At 38.1% G+C, this 24,513-nt stretch overlaps 1 protein-coding gene across 1 annotated transcript in view; it reads right to left on the bottom strand.

Annotated features, from left to right (window-relative positions):
* Positions 1-4,896: 4,896 nt before the first annotated feature.
* Positions 4,897-24,513, bottom strand: part of LOC113680363 (endothelin-converting enzyme 2) — a 28,931-nt gene continuing 9,314 nt past the window's right edge. Inside the window, exons 10-17 of the mRNA XM_027197385.2 lie at positions 18,959-19,017; positions 18,237-18,291; positions 16,940-17,007; positions 13,703-13,833; positions 13,561-13,626; positions 11,901-12,002; positions 11,715-11,791; positions 4,897-5,691 (exon numbers count right to left, since the gene is read on the bottom strand). Coding sequence (XP_027053186.2) covers positions 5,592-5,691; positions 11,715-11,791; positions 11,901-12,002; positions 13,561-13,626; positions 13,703-13,833; positions 16,940-17,007; positions 18,237-18,291; positions 18,959-19,017 — 658 coding nt within the window. The 3' untranslated portion in view covers positions 4,897-5,591. The remainder of the gene's footprint in view (positions 5,692-11,714; positions 11,792-11,900; positions 12,003-13,560; positions 13,627-13,702; positions 13,834-16,939; positions 17,008-18,236; positions 18,292-18,958; positions 19,018-24,513) is intronic.

Here is a 24,513-nt window from a genome sequence, read left to right as displayed (position 1 = left end):
TGTTGTCGTCTCGCCTTATTTGAGACATTTATGTCTTGTTTTAGATAATTTTAGATTGTTTGCGAGTGGCTGTATATATTTTTGAGGTGGTTGTGGGTGGTTGTTGAAATGTTTGAGGTGGTTGTAGGTCGTTCCATGTTTTAGCACTTATGCCTTGTTCTTGTGACCTGTTCATTTGTAGCAAGGCTATTCGTATGTGGCAATAGAAAATTAAAACAGAGAACATTTGGTACGTGCATTTTTCAAAAACATGTACTGTACATTATTTAGCATAGCAATGATCATCTACGGACACACCTGCTGAAATTGTGCTTGATGTTGGTTTTGTTTCATCTGTTAAAAGACATGGAGGAACACAGATCGTTTAGTACTTTTAACATTTTTTTTCACAAATTCTATATGGCATAATTGGGAATATACACTAACTTTTTCTTACTTAAGCTGGTAATGAAGTTGCATGAAGTATATTTCCAGATATGGTTCAGGTAAAATGGGGATGAGTTGTTGTGAGTTAGTGTTGAATTGAAACTTGAAGCTCACTTCTTTCGTCTCAGGCTTGAACAATTTGAGTTCGAGACGCAAGCATTGTGTCGATATCAAGTTTCCCGTATACTGTGGTACAGTTTATGACTTTGAAAGATCCAATGAGGGTTTGAAGTGCAAGGCTCTAAGGTTGATTTTCAAGCTTGCTTAATTTGAGAAATAGTAAAAATTACTTTTTTCTTGGATGATCAAGTCTAGTATTTCATGTTCACTACTTCTAGAGATGGTTCCAGTCAAGTCTTTGAATGCTCTCAAAACTTGAAGAAGTGTTTATTATACAAAGCAATAAGTTCATTTTTTTAAAAACTGTATTTTAAAAAGTATGTTAATAGTTGGGGATGTGTGCTTTACATTGCAGCTGAACATAAGTATGAGTAAAATAATGAAATACTTGCTTTTGTAGTCCTTTTTTGGTGTGTTACACCTTTTGGTAAAGAAATTTTGAAAAAGTGATGTTCATGCTCTTATAGGCAAACAACTTGAATTATGGTGAGCTATGTTTTAATCATTGTTTTGAATCAAAACTTACCATAATGAAGTTAGTTACAACGCTGTAGTATTCTTTAATTGGCTGTCAGGCATACATTTTCTTCTCACAGAATGCAGTTAGAGTTGTTAGAGTGGTGAGTTTAAGTGGTTAAATTCTGCTTAAGGTAGCAAATGACATGCCATCTTGAAAGACAGTTTGATTTGCATCAATGACTGCTTTAGATAGTGTAAGACCTTGAACTTTGTGGACTCTTGCAACAGGGTTTCAATGGCAGTTGCGTTTTTTCCACAAACTGACTCCCTTGGACCAAAAGAATTGTTTTGTAAATGGATTTAATCCCACAGACTCAGAATTGGATGAATTAATTTTTACAGCATCAAACTTTGCTTTAACCGTCTGAGGCGTAACATGACTATTGTTTGTAGTTCTGCATTTGATGGGAATCATGTTTGTTATTTTTCCAATTGCACCATTAACTAATCCTCTTGACGGATCAGTGTTCTTTGAAAGCATTACACGCATTCGCAATTTCTATTGAATTTGGAAGCCCTCCACATTCTTGCACATCCTCAGGAAGAAAGTCATATTCAGTTTCATATGGCTGAATTTTGTGTTTGTTAAGGAGAATGTCTTGTTTTGAACTATATGCTGAAGAAGTTGTAGTAGGTTTTTCACTGTTGTATTCATTGCATGCTGATCTGGTTGGGAATATTCATAGAGCCTCTAAGAATTGAGTTTTGAAGTCTCTAAGAAGTCGTTTTAGGTTTTCACTGTAATAATATTCTTTGGGCTTCATCAAATTCAGGGTCATTTAAATGCAAATTTAATTCTGCACTAAGAAGTTTAGTGCCCAATTCTTACTCGTGCAGGTCAGTAGGTCAGCACATTGTACGTCACTTATTTGCCGCTCGTTTTTTTCTAACTTGACAACTTCAAATAGGTCTGTTCAAAGGTGAAATGCAGGCGGTTGTTTTGTAGAGATATAGGAACCCAAGACTGGTTTGAGTTGGAAAAAAATCACCAAATTCCAAAATGTTGACTCCTGAAAATGGAAGAGGAGATCCATAATATCTAATAGTCTTAGACGAATTTGCATTAACACCTTGTAGCTAACCATACTTATTTCATCAGTGATTACTGTAGATTGACTATAAATTGCGTAACTTTTGTAGACACTCTAGGCTAAGGCTAGTGTAATCATCAGTCTTTTGATTTTGTGAGTCACTGGCAAGTAAAATGCCCCGTGAAGAGTGTCTTCCCAAATATTAAATGCAGCAACACCTGTAGGTGCTGTCTTGATAACTGAAATGTTAATTTCATAAGGTGCTCTTGGAAGGTAGTCATTTATCACAGATTTAGGGAAAGATTTTCCTGTTCCACCCGTACCCGTAAGGAGAAGAAACAATGGATTTGGCTTTTCTGTTGAGATCGAAAGCTTTGTGTTGCTCATCATTTAACTGCGATATTGCTTTGTTAAACTGGCTGTTATTCATAGTGTACAGACTTAGTGTTTCCCACTGAAGTCAGTTTCAGATACTTCCTCTGAATATCAGCATCAACTGTACTGTCATTTGCGGTTATCATTAGTTTTTGCCAAGGTTCCATAAATTTTTCTACCTTTGTAGATTATTAAAACTACATATTAAGTGGGAGTATGACAGTGATAGTTTTTCTACAGTCATAATACCACTATGGATTTCATATCTTTAGGTTCAGTTTGGGTCGGGTGTGACAGTTGATGGAGTGCTATTGGAAGAAACTCTTGAAGACCCTAATGGTAAATGTATGCTATTTCATTTGATTTCGTAAAAGTAGAGATAACAAAACTGCAGAAAAATTAGGTTTTAGACCAACCTTTTTAAAATATAAACGAGGTTTTTAAGCATTAATAACATATTAAATTATTTTGTTTATCTCAGAGTGTCGTGTTAAAGTGTAATAATTGTATTTTTATCTGTCACACTGCATGCAAACAAAAATATCATACCTGAGTAATTCACTAGTGTCTCTGCCCAAATTAGGAAAGGATACAAGAAATGTTTTGAAGTATATATGATTAACTGAGTACGAATTCTTTTTTACAGACGAGACAAACCACAAACCCAATGGGAAATAAGAAGAAGAAGAAGAAAAATAAAAAAGGTAAAAAGTAAGGGAAATAACCAGGTTGATAAGCCAATCGAAAAAAGCGTCTGCCCTGGAGATGGAGAATGAATTAGCTTTTATTAAATTTGACTTTTACTTAATTTATGTCTGGTCGTGTGATTGGTTTTCTTACTCCAGTCAGATGTACCTTATTTTGTGACTAGCAAAATTTAATGAATGTAAAGTAAAAACCCGAAACAAATCAATATTCTAGGTGTGAGTTTTCATATTCTTGAACTGACTTTAGTCGCTGAGGACTGTGTGTATTGTTTGAAGTTTATGTGTTAGGTTTACTTAAAAACCATGTTAATAGGAGAACACTATTAAATTTCTAAAGTAAGCCTTAAGCGCTTCAGTTTGGGAAAATTCTCTTTCCATTGGTGTACAATTTTCTTTGGGGGGAGGGGAGGTGATATTGTGTTTATGTTTATAAAGTTTATTATTAACTGTATTATATTGACTCCTCATCCATAGTAAATAATTTGCTAAATGCTTTATTGCCACTGTTAATGTTGAATAATGTAAAATGTCTGTTCACATGTAGAACTTTGTGATCAGGGATTGCGTGTTTCAAACAATGAGAATAGTTTAATTTTGAGCTACCGATTTTGTTAGGTAGGTTTTTTTCTATACAAGTGTTTGTACCAGGTTTCTGAAATTAAAACACTCATTTTTAATCCTTTTACATAGCACGAATACAGGGATATACATTGAATTTTGTATATATATTTTTCTAAATTTATTTAAAGTATTATGAAGTTTATTAAAAACTCAGTGTCATGCCATGTTATGAAGTACTTTTGTTGGGAGGTGGCAAAGGTTTTGTCAAATAATTGTGGAAACATACCGGTCATAACATTTTGTCTCCTCTTAGACAAATAATGTTATGTTACTGCTACTGGACGGATTCAAGTATTGTGCTACTCTCTCTATATTTTTGTTGTATAATTTTATTTACATCAACACTTTTAAGGAAAAAAGTAAACACATTGACACGGATATGACAACAAAATAAAAGCTATCGATCAAAGGAGTTTCCTAACTGTTAGTGTCATACAATATGCCACAGCAACAGGAGATAAAAACTACTTTGAAACAGGAGTATGCATACAATAAATTCTTATTTTCATTATTTTTAAACATGAAGCGATATCTCTCTTACAAACAAGTCTAGACAGGGAATGGGCCTAGGACATTGAAGCCTGAGGGAAATGATCAATCTGCAAGACATTGTACATCGTAAAGTTATCCAGTCAGGGTTAGACTGTATTGCAGACTAACCAATTAGTGGGGGATCCCCCCCTCCCCCTCCATAATCTCACCAAACCAAATGAGCGATTCTGCTCAAAAGGTCAATTTTGTTAAAAAGACAATTCCCACCAATATTCTTCTAGGGCGACTCTCTCTTGGTTAACAAGATGTGGTTATTATATTGAGGCAAATGAGTTGGTGTTACCATATGGAAGCGGGCATACACAGTGTATTTTTTTCTTTTAGAAAGGCTCGGGCACCACAATAACCTCTTACTAACCGAGCAGGAAGGCCTAACTGGGTATTATCATGTGACCCGTACAGCCCCGCGCGTTATTTCGTAAATTAAAAAAGAAATTTGTATTAGGGCCATAAGTGTCAACGTGATAGGGCTGGAAAAAGGGGTCGTACACTAGAAATATGTATGCCTCACAAAATCGTTGTCATTTAAAATTAATGACAAAGAATTTAGAATTTTAAAACGTTTTATTTCTTTGGTAAAATTTAATATTCTGAAAGAAAATTTTGCTATCTTGGCGAAATTTCTGACGCAGAACTACTTCAGTTGCCAAGCTACTCCGAAAGTACAGGTATTGACCTCCTACTTACTCCTCCTAAACGAAGAGCAAAAATGGTCATATGATGAAATGCTTATTGACTGAGCAAGGTCGGGCGGGATGGGAAAAGATTTAACTCTCGAGCCAATATTCCCTAGAATAGCTAGGTAAATAAATAGCTTATGACATGGCATTTGGACCATGCTTGTTTTGAATTTCTTGCTCGTTGTTAAATTTTTAATAAGTGTCAAAAGACGCGCCAAACTATGATTCTGCATTCACCAAAAAAAAACCAAACAAACAATTAACATGAAGCACGAGGTACTCCTGTCAATTTCGATTGGTTGTGTCCTGCCAAGGGTCTAAGTTCTGGTCAACGAAAATTGATATTCTATTAAGAAAATATATGTATTGTTGACAAGGAAACAGAAGTCACTAGATGTAGTGTTGAACATGTTATAAGCCAAGCAATGCTTTTAAAGCTGCAAAGTCAAAAATGTCACTGAAAAAAGGTGACTTCGACATTCTAGCTCTTATGGTTGAGAGTTACTATAAAGTATACTAAGAGTTCTTCTGACGCCTCCTACGGCACAAAATCTTCTGCTTTACCACACCTCACACTTCCTCACAGGGTTCATGGTACTATTGGTAGGACAATGAAACGCTTCAGAGAACTCCCTGAAATTAGAGAGAGTTCCAATAACCCTGCAGTAAAGAAAAGAAAATCGTTTTAGCCTCCAGAAGAGAACGTCATTCTTTGTAGTTCCTTGTCAAATTTACAGTCGAACCTCTCACTAAGGACACCTCCCTAATGCAGACAGTTTCCAAAGTCTCAACAAAGTTACCAGAACATTTTCTTTAAAAAAAAGTGGCCTCTGTAACATAAGGACCTTCTGTACCGCGGACTACAGACGCACACCCTTAGTCAAAGAAGAAAATTTGGGAAAACCTAACCTTATCATTATGGACACTGTTGATCAGGCTATAATAGCTAGAGTACATGTTCTTTAACAACTTTATTTGGCTCATATAAAACTAATACAGTAAAACAATGTATATGATAAATCGAATACAAAAGATAAAGTAAAAACAATAACTGAGGGAGCAAAGCAGACTAGTGTGAACAGGACACAACGAACCATGCGGGGCACCGTTTGTGGGATAAAAAAACCACAGAATTATAAACATGATAAATATTATTTAGGAGAAAAGAAACTAGAAACTGCTGGTGACAGGAGCAGGATCGCACAATTGTCCAAGTATAGGAATGATTTACATCCAAGCAATCCTGATGAAGACGAGGCCCGTGCTGACAAAAAAAAATTCTGGAATGACACTTAAGTTGAAAAATTGATAGAAAGTGATAATCTTCGGATGCAATTCCAAAGTTTTACAATGAGGTTGAAGTAAAAGGCCTGGAAAGAACCTGTTTTTTCGAATAGGTGTTTTAGGATTTTAAGAAGTACTTGGTCTGGCTCGGCAGTGGGAAACAAAGGAGACAAATTTATGAACTTTGAGATTGGTAAACCATTCAGACATGAACGAGGTCTTTGAGTTCTTGGTCATAAAATGGAGGAAGAAGTTATAGAGCCAAAATTCTGTCCCTGTATGACATCTCGCTAACGCGTTTTTTGAGGATCCAGCATGTGGCCCTCTTCCACCCTTTTAACTTGAGTTTTACGTGATATCTGATTTGGGGACCAAAGTGCAGTATTATAGGACAACTGCGACTTCACAAGTGTCAGATAGCATTAATGCCTCAACTGGCACATCAGTTAACACCAGGCAGCCCAGCAGACAAGCCCCAGCAGCCTGTTGGCCTTAGCGATGATGGCGTGAATATGTATGGCACAGATTCATCGGCAGTCCATCACAGGCGATGTTGACTGAGAAACAGTTAAGTCCTGCAGGAGCGTTGAAGCGCTACAAGTCCAGCATGTGAGCGGCGCAATCTACTGCAACGGTTGCATTTAAGACCATCAGTTGTCGGTGCGTGCCTCCTGTTGTGAGCTGCTTGATATTTCTTGAGGCGATTCTGCTCGACAGCGGCAATGCTTTCATGGACCAGTGATTGCCATTTCTTTCTGTCCATTGCATCTTCCTCCCAAGTTTGGGTGTTGATGTCCACATTCTTCATGTGTCTCTTTAATACATCTTTGAAGCACAGTTTTTGTCCACCGCGTTTTCTCCTTCCAGAGCCGAACTCTCCATAAAACACAGATTTGGGGAATCTATTGTCAGACATACAACACATATGACCGGTCCAATGCCCAATGCCGCTATGATGAAGTGACGACTGCCTCCACACTAACTGTATTGGCTCAGTTTAAGACTTCAACATCTGGTACTTTGTCTTGCCAGCGAATACCTAGTATCTGGCAAAGATGGTGTTGTTGAGTTCTGGTGAGTTTCCTGATGTGCCTACTGTAAAGAATCATGCATTCAGTTCAGTAAAGCAGAGATGGTAGAACAGCTGCTCGATGATTTTGGAGGTTAGCTTGATGTCATGCCACAGCCATGGCCGTTGCTGTAGAGAACCAAATGCTTTATTAGCTGCTTGTATCCGCCTTTCAACTTTCAGGTCTAAGGAGTTGTTATTAGTGACTGTGCTACCAAGGTAGGTGAAATTTTTCGCTTTTTGCAAGGCTGATTCATTCAAAATGATGTCATTGCATGTACGTGGTTTGTTTGGAGGGGGTTGATAGAGCAGCTCTGTTTTAGACACATTTCTTTTCATGACAAAGTGACAAGCGGCACAGGAGAGACTCTGCAATTTCTTGGATCCCATCAGGATCTGTTGAAACAAGGGCAGTATAATCAGCAAAGAGTAATTCCCTTATACAGATTTCCCTTGTTTTAGTGGAGGCTCTGAGTCTAGCAAGGTTAAAAAGTTTACCATCTGTTCTTGTCGTGATGAACACTCCTTAATTGAGGTTGGTACTCATTGTTTCTAGGACAGCCTAAAGATAGAGAGAAAAGAGGGTTGGTGCCAGTACACAACCCTGCTTGACACTGTGATTGATAGTAAAGGGTTCCCTTGCGTCTCCAGCGATCCTAACAGCACCTGTCATTCCCTCATGGAAGAGCTTGATGGTCTGCACTACATTCTAAGGACAACCATACAGCTTCAGAACCTTCCATAGTATCTTCTGATCAACCGTGTCGAAGGCCTTGGAAAAGTCAACAAAATTCATATACTGGGGCTGATTTTGTTCAATTGCTTTTTCCTTGTAGCTGTCGTAATGTGAATATCATATCGATCTGCCCTGAAGCCACACTGGGTTTCTGGTGAAACTTCCTCTGCGATTTTCTTGATACGATTTAAGATGATTTTTGCTAGGATTTTGCCAGCTATTGAAAGCAACGAAATGCCTTGACCATTTATTTTTGTTGATAGTAATTATGACCGCATCCTTGGAGTCCTGAGGGATGCACTCATTTGACCAGCATGCATTAAATAATTCAAGCAGTTATTTTCTAAGCCGTAGTCCTCCATGTTTCCACGACTCAGCGGGAATACCATCTTGACCCGGGTCCTTGCCTCCTCTGGTGCTTTTTGGTGCCTTCACCAATTCATCATCTGTGATGGGATCTGATAGTTCCTCCCTGGTCTCTCTTTGTTGTATCTTGTGACAAGCACTCTGATCTGCTGCTCCCCGTTGGTTTAGAAGATTGCAAAAGTTCTCTTTCCACCTGACCTTAATATCTTCTAAATTTGTGTAGAGTTGACACCCAACAGCACTCAGCACAGGACCAACTGCATTTGTCTTTGGCTCATAAATGGCTTTTAACCCATTGTAAAGTCCGCAAAGGTCATGCTTGTCAGCCATATCTTAGCGCTCCTTTGCTTTGACATTCCACCATTTGTCTGTCATGGCTTTGATTTCTCTCTGCACTTTAGCTTTGACTTTTCTTAAGGCTGTCTTGGTGTTGTCAGTGTTCTCTTTCAAGTGGTTGCAGAATATTCTTTGCTTCTCTTCCAACAAGCTATGGATTTCCTGAGAGTTGTCTTGAAACCAGCCCGGCGTTCTTCTTGTTGGTTGTCCAAGTATTTCCGTTGATGTAGTGTAGACTGTTTCTTTCAGTATATTCCAGCTACGTTCTACATCAACTGCAGTGTCCATATTCATGGGCCCTTTTGCTTCTAAGGCTTCTGTGATTGTTGTGGCCAAACCCTTCTGTCAGTCAATTTCTTTTAGTCTTCTCACATTGATTTTCTTGTGGGAGAAATTGCTTGCCTTTTCCTTCTAGGGAATGCTAGTCTAAGTCTCACATGTGAGCGTATCATATAGTGGTCTGTTGAGCATTCAGGAGTTTTCATAGACCTCGTCTAAAGAATCTTGCTCAAAGATCTGTTGCGGGTCAGAATATAATCTAACAGGTGGAGGTGATTGGATCTTGGGTGCTTCCATGTGAAATAATTATTTTCTGGTTGGTAGAAGTAAGTATTGGTGATATACAGTGACCTTTGGCTGCAGAAACTCAGTAGGAGATCACCATTTGAGTTCTTGCGGCCTTTACCAAATTTGCCCATGACACCTTCATATGTGACGTGGTCCTTGCAAACTCTAGTGTTGAAGTCTTCAAGGCTTAGGGGCTTATCTTCCTTGGATACCTTGTCTACAACATCCACCAGGCTTTGATAAAAAGCTTCTTTTTCTTCATCAGTGTATGTCTCCGTATATAGCATTTGTTCATTGTCTGCACTCTCATGGTCATGATCCTTTCTGACACTCCTGTTGGTAATGCAGTGAGCTTACAGGCAATCTTTTTTGAGATGACAAAGGCCACACCAGCTTCACTCCTCCTGTCTGCTCTACCACTCCAGAAGAAAGTATAGCTTGCCTCTCGAGTTGCTCTTGTCCTTGCAGTTTAGTTTCTTGAGGAGCAGCATTGTGGATTTGCTAACGATCCAACTTTTTTGCAATCAAAACTGTTCGCCTTTCTGGTCTAGCTTTGTTATCAAGCTTCGTACGAACTTTCCAAGTAGAAACTGTAAGTTTAACTTTCTTGTCTTTCCTACCGCTGAAATGAAGGCCTGCTGGCCGCGGTGTACCAGCCACCATCTGATATGAGTCGTCTATGTGTAGAAATCCTGCTAGCAGCTCCCAGCTTCTTAGGCCTGCTGCCTTCGCTTTCATTCTATCACCACAAAGTCTTTTCACCGCAACAAAACCTCTCACCATGCATAATTAAATAAGGAATACAGTGTCGTGCCCCTGCTGACATCCTCTCTGGACCATTAAGTCTGTCACTGGTGGTGCATGAACATGCCACAAACCTGGCAGGCATGAGTGTTACCCTGCAGTGACTGCTTACTAGTCTGTTGTTACCATCCATTGATCAGAAGAGGTTCATCCACATGCCAACTATGCAACGTCCCATTGAAATTTAGGTTCATCTGCCACAGAACCCAATAACACCCTGCTGCTACTGAAATGAGAACAGTTTTACGACTTGCCTGTATCTGCTATTTAAGCCATAGCTGGTACCTAAGCAGGTACTACCACTTTAGGTAAGAGTGGACCTGGGAGTAATGGTAACGAAGGGGTAACTCCGCATTCCACACAACCTCAGTCATCCCTGACTGTGATCTCACCACTGGATGCAGTTTAACATCTTACCCAGGACCAACGTCTTACCCAGGACCAAAAGGACCATCTAACCAACGTGTTTTTTGAGGATCCAGCATGTGGCTCTCTTCCACCCTTTTAATTTGGGTTTGAAGTGATATCTGATTTGGGGACCAAACTACGGTGTTGTAGGACACCTGTGATTTCACAGGTGTCAGATAGAGTTAGTACCTAACTGGCACATCAGTTAATAGTAGGCACGTACGCTTCAATAGCCGTAGCAGCCTGCTGGCCTTGCCGATAATAGAATGAATACGTAGAGCCCAGATTAGGGAGCTGGTGACATCAACCTCAACGTTTTTATCAGTGGACAAATGCTCAAGCTTTACGTACATTGTCAAGCTTATAATTGCAGATCTGTGGGCTATTTTTATGGGTAATGGTTAACACCTTGCATCTGAAGTGGTGTTTGCTGTTGACTTTGACTCGGTGAAAGGTCTGATTTAAGCAATGGAAATAAAAACAGTTTAACATAGGGGAAAATAGTGGAGCGGGAACTGCTCTGGTCACAGGATTTTTCATAAGACTCGATTGAGATTTTTTTCTTGATTTGCCTACTGTGTAGTACAAAAATGTAACGTGATTTAACTTTATACGGATTTTGTGAATTGTCTTCGATCAAGAAACATAAGCATGGTGAGCTTTCATGATTAAAGACATGAAACCCCTCAAACTTTATTACCAACACTCCAATACGTAGCTATAGAGTGTGTATTGACTCAACAAGTAACAAAAGTCATTGAAAATATCACGTTTCCTTTTCGGCTGTTCTACCGCTCAAAATAAAAAAAAATTGCACAAGCCAGTGTTTTAGCAAAATTTTTGCCTTCACGAATTGCACGAGTTTGGTCCTGCTCAACAAAAAAAACGCAAAGAAACGCCAATCTACATGACAGAACTCCCCTCAATTTTCGTATTGTACGGAAAATAAGTGCCGTGTCTATACCCGCTTCCCTTTGATTTAGGAAATGCTTTCAGGAGCCTGAAGCAATGGCGTTATGCATATCCAGCGCAGAGGACTGATGTTAATTTTTCTGAAAATACTAATAGCTAGACTAAAGTTATTTATAAAAGTGAAAATGTTTGAAAACATGCCTAAACTTGGGTGGTGCATGAATCTCACTCAGCGTAGAAATGTACTCTGTTTTAGGTCGAGCATGGCTGCAATACTCCTGAAAATACAAACAAGGTGAATTTGAGTTAATCATAGAGGAGACCGATCAAGTGAACAATTCAGTTGCTCCAATCGCATCAAGTTTTGTAGACAAGCAAGCCACAGACCTGAGCATATCCGATGAAAAATAGTTGATCGTTAGTGTAGTGCAAGCTAGGAAGTGCATACTCCTCTTCACCACCATGCTTTGTAAGCCAATCGTGATATGCCTGAAACAATCAGTACAACTAGTTTTAGAGATCATCATATGGTTTCAATATCGTGATTCAATCAGTTTGAGGTGTTTATCCACCAGGGATTATCTGATGGGAGAGTTGTAAATTTATAAAGGTCGTGTTTTCCCTCACAGATCATTATTTAGGTAATTTCCATAAGTAGTACTAAGATCGGAATTATTATCGAAAAGGATAACAGATCTGAACAAGCAGAAACGTAAAGAGGAAAGACCTCGTGGCTTTATGCTCAGCAGCTGCGGAACGATCTTAAATGGATTGAATCGTCTCAAAATCGACGAATTCTCAGAGCTTGTGCAAGTAACGGGAAGTTAGGGATTTCATGGTTTGCCCAAGTTCGGATATTTTGTTATCTACAAAATAAGCAAAATTTTTGAAAACGCTTGACGTTTCTGAAAATACTCATGTTTCTCTCAAGAAGTTCGAACAAACTTTATGGGAAAATTATTTGACAATTTCTAACTTTTAGGCAATTATCAGTTAATTTAAGATTTTGCCTTCACTACACAACCGAACACACTCAAAGGTTGAGGCATGGGCGCGTTGGTCAGCTAGGCCCAAGATAGATTTTAATTGTGACAATGAATTTACAACAAAGTGGATAAGAGATACATCAAGTAACATCCTACATGCGCCAAAGCCGGACACGTAAACCCCAAAAACCTCTTGTTAGGAAAATAGGGACCGTGTACCCCCGACCAACTGCAGTGGCGCCACCTTTGGGGTTTTAAGGTTGATCTATAAACAATGAAGAGAATGAAGAAAACAAATCATATCAGGCTAATTACACAATAAAAATAAACCTTACGGGAAAGTGCTAGTGGCAAGGCTGACCGTAGAATGCCACAAGTTTCTCAACGATCTCTTCTTACAAACATACTACCCAAGAGCCTCCGCGTACTACGCTCGCACCCAGTTCTCTGTTCCGTGTCGGCAAAATATTAATTTATGTCAATACCGATTATCACAAATTACATTTTGTACCCAGCTACATGGATAAAGACGCTCTTTGTAACGTAGAATTAAGGAGAAGATTCTCGAAAGATTTCGTCCATTTTCTATCTGATTTGAAAATCACATCAAGTCCTTTTTGTTCACGTAATATTTTCATGGAACAGCTTTTGTCCCTAACAGCCTCACAATTCTTCTGGCACAAGACGGATAGCCATAGTAGCTCGCGTCTGCAAAGTCGCAAATAGTTATTATTGTGAGGATCAGAAAACCTTGGATGACCTTTCTGGTCGCTGATTGGAAACAGAAAGCAAAGGATGCAAATTTCGGACCGCGAAGGGTAGTGGCCTATTAAGAATTTCGAGCACCTGTCAATTTAGAGAGAGTTTTAGATGAAGAAGCCAAACTGTTAAATCCCATCGTATTCCATTAATCTTTTTAGTTTTCATGTTTTTAGAGCCTCACAGTTAAATCACTTTGACAAAGAAGTGTTCATTAATTTCTTCCATTGTGCAATCAAATAGTACAATTATGATCTTAATGCAACAATAGCTCTCTTAAGAACTACTGTAAGTGCACTTACAAAATATGAAAGTTTAGTTCCACCATTGTCCGCAATGTTCTCTCCAAGTGTCACTTTCCCACTGATCTGATGCGGAAACAAAAAGGTAAACGTAAGAATAGCATTTTGTTAACTCCAAGAGGAATGCAATGGACCTTCTTACCGGATATTTCCCTTGAACTTTAAATTTCGAGTACTGTTTTTCGATGCACTGAGATCTCCTGTTAAATTCGATAAGAGATTGCTTGCTCCACCATTCCTTAACGATATCTCCATTTTTATCAAATTTTCGACCTGTTGGTTCAATGAACATCCCTGATAAGAGTACATATTAAATTTATGTGTCTATACCACACTGATCGAGGTGGTAAAGTTTGGGATCAGTTTTACCAGAGGAGCTAAGGAAACATTTCACACATAAATGTAAATAATCTTCAAGAAATTTTCGACATGCAGGAACTGATACTTCATGTTGTTATCTTCATCAAGTCTAGGCTGACAGACAGACAGACAGTCAGACAGACTAGCTGATAGAAAGATAGCCAGACAGATGGGTAAGTAAGTTGGTGGACACTTGAGTAAAAAGAAATGGATTTATAACATACAAATCGATAAGATATCAACTTCTCCTGTTTCGAAAAGAGAACATCTTCACCGTGCACTGAGAAATTACCATTTACATTGTCACACTTGAAGATAATAATGTCTCAGAGTAACTGGGTTTATCAAAATAGTGCTTTTATTTTTCCGAAATGATATCTCTTTAATTTAACGACACCGTTGAGATTGATTTCAACTTTTAGTTTCTTTTTCATACTGAAATTTTGTTTCATTCTACCATCGTTCGTTAAAGTACCTTTCCTACAAGCTGAGGTTATGTGCAGGTGATTTCTGCATCCTCTTAGAATGAATGATCTCTTAGAATGAATTTTAAAATTTTCGATTTTAGTAAGTGACCAGTATCTATGTGAAACACACTTGTGTTGATGATATCTCTCACTCAATCGAATCCAAGCTTGGCCGCGTAATGTCTTCTAATTACTCTAACATATCAAAATGGTGAAAGAGATTTTTCAGTGATTTGCCCTGGTTTTTGGGCAAACATCCACTGGTATGTAAGATTGTACTTGGTGATTTTCATCCTTGCTGGCATTGAAGGTGCTTGAGGGTTACCTTAACACTCTTCATGTCGGCTCCCTAGAGTACCTCTGTATCGGGCAGTTTGTTCTGTCATTCAATGTGCAGTGGATCTCTGAAGAACCACATGTTGTAAAAGTTCGGCCGCCTGGCATGTCGGCTGGCAACAATCCATTTTTCACAAGGATAAAGCAGAGAGAATAAGACAACTGCACAATACACTTAAGGCTTGGCCTCTTCTCTCCCAGACCTTGTCTCAGAGTCTGTATAAGGCTCAACTGTCCCTAGCTATCCTGTAAAAGACCTGTGTGCGTTTGATGTAGACAAATTTTTCCACACCATCGAGCTTTTGACCCCCCTACTGTGATGGTTAGCTCTGTGTAGGGTGTCGCATGAGCTTCTTTGTATTTACTGTTGAGACTTCACAAGCTTTGGATAACGCTTTCTTAATGTCAGATTGCTGGCATTCAATGCACAGCGTCATCAGGGAGAACGTTATGAGAAATGTATTCCCGGACCTTGGTTTTTGCCTTGATGGCAAACCCTTACGACGCTTATCCTGTCTGTTTTCAACCCAGAAGAACGTGAGAACATGTAACCAACCTGTAACTCAGACAGTTGACCTTCCTCTGATAGCTGAGTCTCATTGATGGTAGTAAATTCCATTAAAGGAAGTTTGAAGAAGAATGATGGTGAGATTGTGTGGTGATCATGAGTGAAGTCGCGCCTTGCATTTAAATTCGATTGAAGTAAGGAAGAGTTGCGCAGGGTCATTAGCCTTACACTCTCTTCCCTGCCCATCTGTACTAAGTGGCAAGACAAATCAAAGACGGCTGGAGATAGGTCCAAGTGCAGCGTGTGATTAGCAGTGTTCTGCATGTCTCACTATGCTCTGTTAGTGCTTCACAATGCCTTCCTGTGCAATCACCTTTCTGCCCGTGTCACCAAATGCTGGTAAGTGATTTCATCTGCACAGTCTGCCAAATCCAAGCATTGAACGCCAGGTATACAAGCCTGGAAGGGATCACTCTTTGTTGGGTCTCTGCCCTTTGACCTGCTCGGCATGGGTAGCCCTACCTAGAGTTAAAGACTCTGGGGGTCACTGAGACACCCAAAATCATCCTAGTGCGATAAGGTGGCGACCCTTGTAGGACACTATGCAAGCTTCCGCTCTCCAATATTCCATTGAATAATTCTACTTACAAATTGTATTGACTGTTGTAAAGTATCATAATGCCTACATTATGTAAATGGCGACAGCCCCGAGGCCTCAACCTCAAGCAACACTCGAGCAACATTACCAAATGCTAACCTCCCTCTCACCCAGCAAAATCAACAAAAAAGATAGGTCGGTAATCCCCGATATACTCTCTCCTTGTAGTCGTTTAGTCGACTTTAACATAGCTGCGTGCTGTTTGCAGAGTGTGGGATAAGCAAATGCTAGGTAGAAACCAACAGTTTTCGAAATTAGATTCGAGAGAATACGATCCGGTGTGACAGTTTAGTTTTAGATGATAAAGATGAGACATACAAAGATGGTGATAATCATTATGATGATAATCAAAACAAAAGAGAGATTTAAAATGCGAATTCTACTTCCATTTAAGTCTATCCTTTAAGTATAGTACAAAGATGCAGGACAGAAAGGTTAATTCATAGCTTTTTAAATTTGGAAGTGATCTCGAGCCAATTCAGCAAGTTTCTGTCAACTTCTTGAAAAATATCATAGGCCTTAAACTTTGAGAGAGAAACATAGTGAGATCAGTAATGTGTGGCAAATAAAGGAATGGGACAAAAATATTTCTTGTCTTTTCATGCCATTCTAGTGTTTGTTGAAATATATTCCACTGTCGCTACTGCAGATCTCACAAAATGTAACTGACAACAAAAATTTATAGACCACTAATCAATCTTAGAGAGAGTTCCACTTTTCCATTTTGATGAGCAACCAAACTGTGTTTAATATGACGAAAATGCAGAGAATTGTGACAGAAAAAGAATCGACATTCTTGACGGGATGCGTGTAAGGATCTCCACAGGCCCCCTGAGATTTTTTTGAGGAGAACAAAAGAAAGTGTGCATTGTTTTGTTTGTTTGTTTGTTTGTTTGCTTGTTTTTTTGTGTACAATGATAGTAGTTGCATCAATGTCAGTACTGGTACAACTGATACTGCAATTGCTGCTACTAGTGTAACTGCCACTGAGAAACGCACGTTTGAGGTTAATGGAAACTTTAAGCCAAATTATTAATACTTTTTACTTACCGGTGTTGTCAAAACCATGGGTGAGCTCATGTCCTATGATGGATCCTAAAGCGCCATAACTTAAAGACCTGGAGATTGAAATTAAAAAGAAATGCACTAGTTTATATTAGTAGCAAGCGATATTTGAAACCAAACTTAATAACTCTGCCCTAAACAATGAGTACACATAGAGTGACTTTAAAGAAGACTTAAAAGTTAGATACAAATACAAGGGCTTTAACTCGGCGCCCATTTTTTTCACAAATGAGTTTTTTTCCTGTGGCTTACTACAGGAGTAAATTCACTCTATGTCACGAGTCACAAAATGTATTCTTTTAATTTTTTGTTGATAAGAGCCAGGTGCATTTCACAGGGTACCTTCGGAGATTTGGCTCTAGTTTGTGCTGAATGAGCTTGTCTGTTAGGAGGATGAAAAGAATGTGGTTTAAATTTGGTTATTGTCGAGACGAAAGAATTCGACCTTAGAAATGTTTATCCGTGGTAAGACCATCCCGTAAAACCATACTGATTACCATAATGACTTGATTATCTTCATATGCGAAGATACAAATAGTGTGCTGACTGTGCGCACTGATAATGTCATGTTTCCGAAATAAAATAAATTCTGGTATCTCGTCAATATCTGTATGATAAGATATTTTACCTCTCGTAGCCTCTCATAGTTATTACCTATGCACTAAGTTTAGCTTTAAGGCTATTCAGTCTGACACTTAAGATCTCTTTTGCCTGAAGACCACGATTCACGAATCATAACCATATAACTGATTCAACAAACTCTTGTGTATTGAAAAACAGGATCATGAGATCGAGATTTTTATTTCGTGATATTTATTAACGGAGAGGCCTGCATAAATGATCACTTGCAGAAATCGAGAGCAGGTCTCTAATATTCCTTCAAAACCTTACAATAAGACAGGCTATTGTTTTTGTTTATTTTGTCTACCATCACACTCTCTAAAGCTACTCCTTTTTCTCAGTTACTGTCATGGGAAGACACAAGGTAGTCCTGCCTACCAGATTGTAGAATTTGTCATAAAACGCTAATAGATTTATTCTGACCCAAAATAAATTAGGAGACGTGGAAAGACATTTTTAATTTTCAGGTAGAATCGAGACACAAGCAATTTTCTCCTCATCACGTCAAGGGTGTTAAGATAGCTTTAAAATGACGCTCTCTGTACGCCTTTCATGCATCTAGGTGATTTGTTTAAGCCCTTTAAGGTTATGGCTTTTTTAAGTGCTAAAGAAGGAAATCAATTTTAACGTTTTTAATTTATCTGAGAGTCCTCCTTCTTACCTCGGAATTTTGGCAGAGTAGAAGAAAGGAGACTGAAGTATACCAGCTGGAATCACTACAGATTAGCAGAAAATAAACAAAAATAATAAATGCATAATAACAGTTAGGGATGTTAATTAAGGGTTATCAACTGAGTTGACTACGTAAATCAGCCACCGTAAAGAGTTTAAAGGCTAAATTATTGAGTAAATAGGTGGCTAAGTAGAGACTGATAAGACGTGACGTGGAGGTGGCAATACATTTTTGGATGGGTTACTCAGCCGCGTGGCTGACTAGTAAAGGTAACCTGTGTCAGACAGGACAGATTGGATGGGCTATTGCAAGATAACGGTCGCTTACATGATTATCTCCACCTGGACAATCACATCATACGACCGATTGTTGCCTGTGGTTTCAACCTTCCATTATATGTACAAGACATTATAATGAGACTAGAGTCTATTCGACCCTACTTTTCTCATCCTTGAATGCACCTTAGATCAAATTATTTAATACCCTAAAATGTTAATTATACGAATCGAACCTTGCTGCCCTTTTGTGCCATTTGCTGATGACCCGTCAGGAACACTGATGAAGCATTAACAACTTGGAACTTGCTAACACTGATAGGGGCTATGATCATTCCTCAGATTCTGGTCAGGTCACATCCTGGCTTATATGCCAGAAAACTTACTAATTCAGCCCTTATACCGCTTAGTTTGAAGAGTCAGAGGTGTTCTTACCTATCTCATTTTCATAGAACTGATACATGGCATTTATTGTCTGTGGAAACATTGGCCATCTGAAAAGATAAAGACAAAAACTTTGCTCTTTGCAACATATCTCTCATTTAAAATGCGCGCAGATTGGTCAATTTAGAAAGTAAGATACGTTTTTCCTCTAATATTTGCCCCTGATACTGGCTTTTTACAAGTTATTCTGCATTTTCCAAGAAGAATTTATAGATAGTTTATCAGCAAAGTTGATGTGATTATTCAGAATAATCGGTGTGTTCATTTGCGCTATTTATCTCCATTTGCATTGGCTGTGGGGTAAAGCACTGCATTCAACAATTCTTAAACATCTGCTTAATGATGATCTGCCCATTTCCTCCTTTAACCTTCCTCTTTGAAAATTTTCTAAAGCTTGTACTAAAGAGGAAAGTATGACGACATGGATGTTAAAATAGGATACATCGTTTATCGCTAGCCTAATCCGAGCAAGGTCTAAACGCGGCAGGTAGCGAGATGCCTTCAAATCTTGACCAAATTTTAGTCTAGATTTACCGTATCTTATATCTCGAGGAATATCTCCTATATAGATAACATTTTGGAAGAAGCGGTGAAAAAACAAGTGGACGCAGAGGATGAAGAAGAAGGTGAATGCAGGAGTGACGGCGAGGAAGAACAGCTACAAATTGTCTAAGAGGTAAAAAAGGCCGCTTAAAATGGTCTTGCCGTATAAAATGAAACTGGTTGAAACCGATCTAACAACAAAAAATGGTCCAAGTAGTTTAAATGGTATAACTAGACAAAATGGTCCAATCTGTTCGATTTCGTTAAAATGGTGCAACCAGACGAAATGGTTACTGGCAGAAATAGTCTAACCAGGTTTAATGGGTCTAACAAAATGGTAAAACTGTCTAAAACGTCCCGAAATGGTTTCACCACAAATATGTTCTGACTAATTAAAATAAACCAACTAGTTAAACATAAAATGGTTCACGAGTTAAAATAGTCTTACTAGCTAAATAAGTCAGACCAGTTAAATGATCTAACTAAATGAACTGATCTAACTTTGCAGAAATGGTCTTACGAAAGTGGTTTACCTAGTTAAGAGCCCTATCAGTTAAAATTGATTCACTAGATAAATGGACCAACCACTTAAAATGGTCCAAGGAGTATCATGTGGCACTATAGAGAAGTGGTCCTTGTTCTAAAAATGACCCAGCCTGTTAAAAAGGTCCAAACAACTAATAAATCCAAACGGTCAAAATGGAAAAGAACAGTTAAAGAGATCCCACCAGTTAACATGGCCAAACCAGTTAAAATGATTCAACCAGTTTTCGAAATGGTCTACCTAAATAAAATGGACTAACCACTTGGAAAGGTCTAAACAGACAAAATGTAGTTTAACTGTTAAAAACTCTGTAACCAGATAACGTAGTTTAACTCGTTAAAATGGTCCAATTAGTTACTTCTAAATAATATGGTCCAATTGGTAGAAATATTCTAACTAGATAAAAGGTCCAACGGATGACAACGGTTTTACTGCGTAGCTATTCGAAACTGATAGTAAATGGCCTTGTATGGAAAATGATCTAGTTGGTAGAAAAAGTCTAACTAAAGAAAATGTTCAAATAGTAAAACCAATTGACTGATCTAAATGGTCCAACGGCTTATTATAGTCTAACTAGAGCAGAGGTGAAACTGATTAAAATAATGCAATTTGTTAAATTGAACTAACGATATAAAATTGCTCAGCTACTGAAACTGATGTAGCTAAATGAAAAGATTCAATCACTTCGCATGTTCTAACTAGATAAATGGGTCCAACCATTTAAAATGGTCTAGTTGTATAAAACTGTCCGACTTATTAAAATTGCCTGACTAAATGAATCGGTCCAATTAGTAGAAATAGACTAGCCAGAGAAAATTTTCTAAATACTTAAAATGGTCCAATCTATGAAACTGATCTTACTAGATATAATGATCTAACGATTAAAATGCCCTAATTTGATAAACTGGTCCATTTGGTAGAAATAATGTAACTAGAGGAAACGGTCCAACTGATTGAAAGGGCCTAATGGGATTATTTTTTATGTTGAGATTCTTTTTATTCCCCTCTTCCATGGCAATATTGCAATTTTGTATTCAGAACTGCTCTGGTAAGTACCATTATTTCAATGATTCCGGGTTAATTTTTCTATTTTGTATAAATTTTTCTCATTCTTATCTTTTTTCCTTTATATTAATGTAGTTTAATTCATCGTTTGCATGCTGTAACATTTTCCTCAATGTCAATGTATATTTAATTGCTGTAGTCCTGGAGGTAATGGGTTGTATTACAAAATAAAGCTGTGATTTAAATTTACAATAAAAAACTTAAATAATCTAGTAGATAAAATGCTGTAACTAGAAAGAAGATGCAACAAATTAAACTCACCGAACTGATCAAAATGCTATCACTAGAAAAGTGGTTCAATGGGTTGAAATAACCCAACAAGTTAAAATGGTCCAACTAAACCAGGCAAGATGTGACTAATGTAATGGTTAAAATGTAATGGTCTAACTTTTTAAAAAGAACTAACTGGATTAACTGATCCTGCTGGATAAAATGGTCTAATAACTTAAAGTGGTCTAACTAGATAAAAAGGTCAGACTAGCTTGTTAGCTCAATTGGTAGAGCGCTGCACCGGTATCGCAGAGGTCATGGGTTCAAATCCCGTACGGGCCTGAAATTTTTTTCAGGTCCTACTTACAACTACTAGTTTCAGTAGTGTTCTTAGCTGCGAGGATCTTCTAATTTCATCTTTCCACGGCAGTGCAAATATGTGAATCTTCATATATCTAAATCTTAAGGTCAGACTTGTTAAAATGGTTTAATTGGATTAAAATTGTCTAACTAGATAAAATGGTCCCACAGGTAGAAATTGTTTAGGTAGATCCAACAACGTGGTCCAACTGGTTAAAATAGTCCAACTACTTAAAGAGTTCAATTAATACTATTGAACTGGTTAAAATGTTCCAAGCCTTTAAAATAGCTCAACTAGCGGCAGAAATAATCTAGTCTAGCTAGGTGAAATGCTCCAATGGGTTAAACGGTCTAACCAGATGAAATGTTCCAGCTGATTAAAAGGATCTACTGTAATATTCTGGTCAAACTGAAAGAAATGGGCTGATTAGGGGAAATGGTCAAACTGGTTAGGATGGTCCGACTGGTCATAGTGGTCTGCACGGTTAAGACCAGTTAATATGGTCCAACTGTTTCCACTAGATCCAATCCAAACATGTAAGATGGTATACCTAGATAAAATGGTCCAACTGCTTAAAATGGTTTCAGTCACTAAATAAAATTTTCCAATAGGCCATTTCTGAGTTCTCGCGGTGCAGAGATCTGGTGCTGAAATTATGGTGAGAGAAAGAGGCTAAGTGCAGAGTCGCTCTGAAAGATCAAAGTCGCTCTGAAGGACAAAGAGCTATGTAGTGAAATGAGCGAAAATTTCGCGAAATTCAACATGTGAGAGTGAAATTTTGAAAGAAAAAAAAGTGAAAGATCAAAGTCGCTCTAAAGGACAAAGAACTATGTAGTGAAATCAGCGAAAATTTCGCGAAATTCAACATGTGAGAGTGAAATTTTGTTTTGGGGAGAAAGGCATCCAGTTAAGTGATGGCGGCAAAGGGAAGAAAAAAAGGAGAACGGTTCCATTTATGCAAGAAAGCTGGAACGGTGAAGTAGAATATACTAACCTCTTCTACTAAACACCACTAAAAGCTATTGGAGGAGAAATTACAAATATGTGAAGGCAAATTTCCAGACCCCAAGATTTTAGATACTTGAATTTTTAACTGCTCTTTAAATGGCCTATTGGTTAAAGTGGTGTTGCTACATAACACTAGATCCGTAACATACTTTATTAGGCGGAAATGTTATAGGTGGGTCCAACTGACTCAACTAAATGATGCAAATGGTGAAAAGTAAAAAGGTCAAGTCTAACTAAATAACATTTTCTAACTAATTAAACTGGTCCGCCTAGCTGCATGAGGAAATGGCCTGCCCAGTTAAAGTTCACAAGCTAGAAAAATAATCTTCCGGGTTAAAATGACCCAGCTAGTAAAAACTGTCCAAGTTAGTGAGATTGTCCACAGGTTAAAGACTTCTGACCTAAAAAACTGATCCATTAGTTTAAAATGATCCACCTAGAGAAAATGATCCAACTGGTAGAAATTGTGTAACAACAGAAAATGGTCTAACAGGTGGAAATGGCCCAACTACTTAAAATGTTCCAAGTGGTTAACTGGTCTAACTAAGAAAGAATCTTGCAGCTAGTAGAATGGTCTACCACGGTTCAATAGGTCCAACAAGATAGTCCAACTGCTCAAAATAGCTTATAGGTTAACATGGTCCAACAAGATAATATGGTCTAAATGAGTAAAATGGTCCAAGTAGCTAAAGTAAACTAACTATATAAAATGGTTTTACTGCTCAAAATGATCTTACTGGATAAAATGGTCCAAATGTTAAAATGGTCTACTAGGTTTATCTGGGGTGACTTATTGGTTAAGATGGTCTGACTAAAATAAAATGGTCCACATGTTAAAATGGTCTACGTGTAACTAGAGAAAAGGGTCCATTTGGTTATAATGGGCATATTGGTTAGTAAGGTCTAACTAGATAGAATGAACGGACAGCTTAAAATGGTCTAACTAGCCAAAAAGGTCAAACAGGTTAAAATACTGCAATTGGGTAAAAATGGTCTAACTAAGTAAAAATTGCCGAACCGGTACAAAAGATGTAACATGATCATTATAAACTGTCTCAACTGGTAGAAATGGTCCAACTGGTTAAAATGGCCTTACTGTTTAAAATGGTCTAGCTATGTAACATGGTCTGTCCAAATAGTTAAAACGGTTGAATCGATTAACATGATCTTCTCTCATAAGACTATTTAACTCCTAAAAACGCCTAACCAGATTAAATGGTCTGATCCAGTAAAATGGTCCAACAGATGAAAATAGTCTAAACGGCTGTGAATATATGAAAGTCATATATTTGAACTGCGGATAAAGACGTGAATATGAAAGTGATCTTCGTAGTAATGAACACTACTCGAGCAGTAGCATACCGTTGTTGCGTTCTACCGTACAGGCCTGAATCTTCTTCAGGCCTCATTTTCACTACAGCTCAAGTAGTGTTTATTACTGTGAAGATCACTTCCATATTCACGTCTTTATCCGCAGTTCAAATATACGACTTTTATATATTCACAGTCGTTTATTCACCACTTCATGGCTTTATTTGGAACCAACATAATGACCAGCTCCCAGTTGGCTTGTTAGCTCAGTTGGTAGAGCGCTGCACCAGTATCGCAGAGGTCATGGGTTCAAATCCCGTACAGGCCTGAATCTTTTTCATGGTCTGATCCAGTAAAATGGTCCAACAGATGAAAATAGTCTAAACGGCTGTGAATATATGAAAGTCATATATTTGAACTGCGGATAAAGACGTGAATATGAAAGTGATCTTCGTAGTAATTAACACTACTCGAGCAGTAGCATACCGTTGTTGCGTTCTACCG

Source organism: Pocillopora damicornis, chromosome 13 (assembly GCF_964200805.1).
Source record: "Pocillopora damicornis chromosome 13, jaPocDami1.2, whole genome shotgun sequence".
NCBI classification, from domain to species: domain Eukaryota; kingdom Metazoa; phylum Cnidaria; class Anthozoa; order Scleractinia; family Pocilloporidae; genus Pocillopora; species Pocillopora damicornis.
This window is presented reverse-complemented; position numbering and strand designations above follow the sequence as displayed.